This window comes from Ylistrum balloti, unplaced genomic scaffold (assembly GCF_031769215.1).
Source record: "Ylistrum balloti isolate Yb309-2 unplaced genomic scaffold, AGI_CSIRO_Ybal_v1 Utg370242, whole genome shotgun sequence".
Lineage (NCBI taxonomy): Eukaryota > Metazoa > Mollusca > Bivalvia > Pectinida > Pectinidae > Ylistrum > Ylistrum balloti.
Genome location: NW_026782196.1, coordinates 1,999,543 through 2,006,264, shown reverse-complemented (window position 1 = coordinate 2,006,264; position 6,722 = coordinate 1,999,543). Strand labels below are relative to the sequence as shown.

General features: G+C 37.7%; 1 protein-coding gene across 1 annotated transcript; it reads right to left on the bottom strand.

Moving 5' to 3' along the window:
• Positions 1-1,260: 1,260 nt before the first annotated feature.
• Positions 1,261-6,054, bottom strand: LOC132552305 (uncharacterized). Its single transcript, XM_060216467.1, has 2 exons — positions 3,772-6,054; positions 1,261-3,048 (listed from the first exon to the last, which is right to left on the bottom strand). The coding sequence occupies exons 1-2, from the start codon at positions 6,052-6,054 to the stop codon at positions 1,261-1,263; spliced, it is 4,071 nt and encodes a 1,356-aa protein (XP_060072450.1).
• Between the last annotated feature and the right edge of the window lie 668 nt (positions 6,055-6,722).

Below are 6,722 nucleotides of genomic sequence, written 5' to 3'. Positions count from 1 at the left end.
ATAAACACTTAGTGTTTTTTTAATTTTTCTATTGTAAATGCTCTGAATCAGCCATGTAGATGTAATATAAGTTACTTTATACATATTTGCCCGATGTTTACGTTACCTGGAATGTGTAGACTAAGAAAAATTCGCCTGGCAATTTATTTGTGATCATTTTGTCGTTACAGATGTACCTTTGGTCAGTGACGTCACTCCTGATCCAATCAAAAAATCGCTTTGCCGGTATGAACTAAAATGTGCATGAAACAGTAACGTGTATAGATAGTATGAAATATCTATCTTATGGAATTTATAACTGATTAATTTCAGCGTTTTTAAGACATTTATTTAAACATTATAATGTTACCAAATGGTAGTATACAGTCGATATGAATACAATTTGGGTGACATAACATGTCGTCCGTTGGATGGCTAGACATGTCAGTAAGTGCGGAAAAATCACGATGTTTTCCTTTTCGTTTTCTATTTTGAAGTGTTGCATTGGTAAAGAATCCTGGGGCTGATATCATAGATGTACTAGTAGAGAATGGGATCTGTAAGCCATGGGTATTTCGAATCATTTATCATGAGTGACGATTTGACCGGAAGTGGAGAGGTCTATATGTAGTTTCCTCACTAGGGAGTGAAATAGTTAGCAAAGCTGTACTCAAAGTATTTTTCCTGACAAGAAGAAACATTTCTCGTGTAGGACCTTAATAAAGATTATTTTTTGTGAGAGGTTAAAAACAATATATGCTCTGCCTCGTGACCCTGATCATGGAGATTTAAATGGCTGTTGCCCAAATGCAGTGACGTGGGTACTTTTTGTCTACACTGGCTGATTTACATTTAAGCATTGAGCTGTTGCTGAATGGTAGTATACAGTCGATAAGAATATAATTTTGAATTCAAAATAAAAATTGGATTGTATGTATGCAAGCTCTGTTTATTTATTGCTACTGGCGGCCATGTTTGTTTACATTGGATACACTATCCGCTGTATTCATACACTGGCCTCATCATTATAATTGTAGCATACAGTCTCATACACTACAATTTGGTGTAATACCGACATAAGGCAACACAGAATGTAAATATACATTGCACAATGAGATGTCTGCCTGCAAAGCCCATTCCTGTAGAACATCTATATATATGGTAATGACTTAACCGTCTCGGTTTTTCGTTTTTGTCAATGTGGTAGAAATCCGGCTGTTTCCTTTCTGGTCATGCTGTAGCTTGTGTCCCTAGCTATACTTGTGTCCGTTCTGGTAATATCTAAATTGTCTCTCGTTGTTTTAGGTCTGGTAATGTGATAGGCGTCTCTTGTTTTCGGTCTGGTAATGTGATAGGCGTCTCTTGTTTTCGGTCTGGTAATGTGGTAACCGTCTCTTGTTTTCGGTCTGGTAATGTGGTAACCGTCTCTTGTTTTCGGTCTGGTAATGTGGTAACCGTCTCCGAATGTTTGTTGTCCGACGACGATGTTTTCGATTTGTTTACTGATGAGGACGTCCGAAAAGATAAACTATCTTTATAGAACGAACGTACCCTACTATTTACCGAGTAAGCAACGAATATGAAAATGCCTTGAGAACCATTTACAAAGTTTACTATAACCGAAAAAATAGACACCGGAACGAAAGAGTCGATGAGCTGAAATATCCACGAAATACCAGTCAGTAAGAAGAGTTTGATGTGGACACTAACTTCTCGTCTCGATGACTTGTTAGACGAGACGTGAGGAACTTTTGAAATGTGATATACTGTGATAGAAAAGAATACGATGTTCGCCAAACAGATCACGAAAACAGGACCAATAAATGTAGCAATAAAGGCGGGTAAAGATGATATAAAACATTTGACGTCACTTCCGTATCCGATACTGCCGGTCTCGCTTACAGAAATAGTTACGTACATTGCAATGATAAATGCGGGTAAGACTAAACAGTAACTAAGGTACCGGATATGTCTTAACCGCTCTGCTCTCATATTTTTCACCTGATTCAATGGTAACACAAAAACCTGGAACATGTGATAAGAACACACATTCATGCTAAAAAATGTTGCCAGCCAGAAGTAATGAATCAGGAGACCAAACGTGGCGCACAGTGTTTTATCCTTTGGTTGCGATATACCAAGTTGTGTGAGAAACTGGGAGAAAAACAGAGATGCTATCAAACACATGTTGTTTTTACCTGGAAGGGTTCGAAGAGACGAAAAAAAGCAGTAAGTAAGAAATGTTGCAAACAGTCCAAGAACTGATAGGCAGACACATACAAAAGACATCACTTGAAGAATATACTTGACCGAATTCTGTACAGAATCTTCCTTTGTCATTGATGTCATCATCTTCTCGAAGTCCTCGATACAGACTTGTATGCGTTTATAGGAACCAGTCCGTCGAAATTCGCCGAAGTGCAACCTAGGTCCTTTGGGCAAAAGTTTGACACTGAAAGTATTAGGGTCAGATTCATACTGGTCGTGGTCGATTTCGACCTGCTGGCAAGCTAAAAACTTTGAAACATAATTCATCTTATATTTATTTGATGTGTAGCCAAATTTTTTATATGAGACAACGAAGCAGCTATCCTTTAGGTCAGTTGTATGTATTGTGGTTGGCAGGTCGACAGCCGCTTCGTCGTACAACAACGTTACATTACATAACGTATTCAAGAACATTGTGCTGAAATACGATGACGTCATATTGACAAGTTTGCTTTCAATTTCTAGTCTTTCAACCATTACAGGAAGAAAGAAAGAAGTGTGCAATAAGAAGTGATGTCCTGTCGGATCTATGACGGAATCGCAGCCTTGATGTGTAAAAAGATAAATGGACACATATTCAATGCCGTCATGCATAATTTTAAGGTTTTTCGAAATAAAATCTCTGATGGCGTGTCTCAGCGGCTCTATCACTTCGCCAACTGTTTTGCTATTCTGTGCGAAGGTAACTTCAACACGCACCGCCAACGTGTAACCAAGCAGCGTCGTGTGTGGTAAAAATGGCCGGCAAGCATTTCCGGAGATGTACTTACCATCCGAGCAGAAAAGTTGGCGACACACATCCTGCGTTAAAAAAGAAGTATTATATATATCAAGCAAAAGTCAATATGTTATGAAACGAGTAAAGAGTTTGGTTATCGTACTCGGATGAAAATATCCCTGAAACAAAGAAATATATGTAATCGGTGTTATACAAAGAAACAGAGAATACAGGAAGAGGGTGGATGAGGTTGGGTAAACAGTATGACTTTCTTCCCTATCGCTTTGAAATGGTATCCATAGGATATCCGTGGGAATGCCTATACAGTGGCACAGAGAATATCGTATATACAAATCCATTACCTAAACCGCAATAACAAAATGTATTTATCTTGCCGGAGTTGACAAATATTAAGCGATTAAGGGGCAATCAGATGCAAGATTTTGTCTAATAAACTGTGAAAATAACAGAATGCTAAAGAGAAAAGATTTCTTTTTGTTGTCATATATAATATTTATTATTATAATGTTAATAATAAATATTCGTGTATTCTATTTAACGTTTTAATGTTAGAGAACATATCGTGAACAGATGACCTGACTCTAACCATAAAGTAGAGAGACCATGTACTTTGTTATCAGGAAACGCCAAACACAAAATGGCATCACAACTGACAATACCAGCTGATATATCAGAATGTGACCCTTATATTGATCACTTTACTATGAAAATAACTTAACTTCAATATGCTTAAATGAAATACACTTCAATGTGAGTGTGTGTGTCTGCGTAAATTGAATAATCACCTTCTTTGGATCGAATACTTCATCTTTTTGACACCGTCCAGTGAAATTCGTGTTATTTGCTTCGTGAAAACCACTATTATCAGTTAGGCCTCTAAAAGTGAACATTTTCCTGTATGTCGAAGCTACCATTGACGCCATTTCTATAATGCTCTCCTCATTGCACTTTTCTTGCTTCTTGAAGTGGAAATTTTGGAACAGGTCCTGTTTCGGGTGGAAATTTGTTCTTTGCACTGTGTAACACTCAGAACAAAACGTGTTCTTATATATCGGCTTGGAAAGCGCCCTCGGGTAGACTTCACATCTTGTTGCCATGACGATGTCCATTGGTTCAATATGTCCATTCCTATCACACGTATCTATAGGTGATTCGTGGCTTGAATTGGTGTTGCATATTTTGCAAAATATATTACTGTATCCGGTTATGTCATCCCTAACATATTGAGTGATGTCTGGTATGTAATTTTCACAAGCCCACAGTACATCTGGGTCGTACCCTTCCCACTGCCCCGTAACATTACACGTAGAAACTGTACGAACTTGAAACATGTTCTCTCCCTTATATAAAGGGAAATGTATACTACATTTTTCTTTGCCATTCAAATGTTCTATGTGCTCTATGGCCTTTATGAATTCACTTAACAGATAATATTCTTCATACTTCATCAGGAAGTTACACACTAATTTTAAATTTATTGGATTGTACATGTTTTTGAAGAGAGATATATCGATATTTTTAGTGTGATCTATTGACTGTAACATATCTTGTCCTTCATTACATAAGAAGCAGTAGATGTTCCGATACACAACATTTGATCGTGTAGAAGTGATCGGTATGTTGGCAAAGTTCTCCTCGTTATTACTCTCGCATGATACCAGTAAATATGATATTTCTGTTATGTTATAGCATTTTGATACAACAAAGCCAGCAATGTTTTTCTGAACAATTGCTGGAGATGTTATTGCGAAATCAGCGCAGCAATCTGACGTCAAAACACATGTGACGTCACAACCACATTCTGTCAAGTTGCCAGCGATTGTATCACGAACATCATAAAAGGACAGTGACTTGTTGCAGTAGGTCTGATGGCCGTAATGCAAGAAATGCATAAAAAGTAATTTTCGTAAGTCCACCTTCCTTACTGTGTCTCTCACTATCGATGATGTATTGGCAGCATCTCTCGCTGTGAATGGATCCATTTGGTATTGTGTTTGAACATTTAAATTCGTGAAAAACTTTATTTTGAAACTATATGATGATTTTTCTCGATAGTATTTTTCAGATTCTATTTCGATTTTGGCATCCATGAAGATATCATTGCTGTTGGTATTTCTGTTACACAGAAAACAGAAGATGTTTTTGAAAGGATATGACTCTGGAACTGTTGGGGTCAACTGTTCGCATGAGCGCTTCAGGTCTTTATCAAATGTTCCCCATGCTCCTGTTTGATTGCATCTATCAATCACGTGATCATTTCTCCTGTGTTGCCCTGGGTTACAAAGGAAGCAGAAGATGTTTCTGTAGTACTTATATGGTTGGTCGACAGTGCGGCACGCCCATTCTATGTCGGGGTCGTGTTTACGCCACGCTCCAGTGATGTTGCACACCTCGACCTTTCTGTATTCCCTAAGTTCCGGTGAATCACAACCGACATATTTTCGACGATTTGGAGATCGATACACCATAGAGCATGCGCTTTCATTAATCGTTTCCAAAATGATGTCATAGGAAGTAAGATGGTTTAGATCAATCATGCCCGGACAGTCGATACTCAGGGACCATGGGGAGGTGTTAGCTTCCCCAAAACATTCAGCACAAAACCTGTTTCTGTAAACAGTCAAACTGGTCGTTGACGACACTGGGGTCAGGGTTAACTTATCCCTACTAGTGTAGTTCCCAGAACATCGATTGGATAATTCATCCGGGGATCCTGTCGGACATTCCGCCACAGCCAATGCATATTTCTTCACATTGGTTTTTTCATATAAAGCAAGATTAAGACACGTTAGCGCTGAATGTGGAAACAGAATATCTGGGCAGCAGTCTTCCCGTTGCATACAGTTTTGATCACATGCACATTTAGGACAAAATATTGGACCTTCGTATGTTCTTGTCGGATATGAAATATTAGTAAATGTTGACGAGTTGCAAATATGAGATTGTCCACAAATTAGCGTATACTGCTGGATTATGTTGGAGAAGTTTACAGAGCTGGTGTGTCCTGTCAGTAACAACAAAATAGTGACTAACATTTTCACCCTTATAAGTCCTTCCTTTGTTGACATCTCGTGACTCTAAATAAACAACGTTTTAATGAAATCGATATCAGTCGCAGTTTTGAATGTTGGTGATAAAATAACCGAATCTGAAAAAAAGGTAAACAAAATAAGCACGTCAGATTTTCATGATCTCAAGCAAGATTTACAGCAACAATGCAAGCCTCTACCATAGCTCTTCAGCTATCTGAGAAATGAAATACGTTAGAATTAGTCTACATTCTTTTGAAGGACATTGTTATATGTATTTGAATATTAAACAATATTAACAATGAAAAACAAGTGAAATGAGGAGATAAGGATGCCTAAAGATGCAAAATTTCAGAAATTTTGAAAGGTTTGATTTTAGACAGCTTATATCTAAGAATATATTTAAAAAACACACACACAAATAATGATGATAATATCATGATGTTGCAATAATTTTTATAGCTCGATATGTAGCTCGAAGCGGTAGGGTATGGTAAATAAGAGATAATCATTCCCACTAATCATAAAACTTTCTCATAATTCTCATCAACCTACATCTTTTGAACCCTTGTGTTACGAGTTTGTCAGTCAGTTGACGACTTCTTGCACGAAAATCGTGATAATGGGAACAGGCCCTTGAATATCGAATCACCTGTGACATGTAAATAACATAGGTTGGAGATACAGTGATATTGCTATCTAGAAAT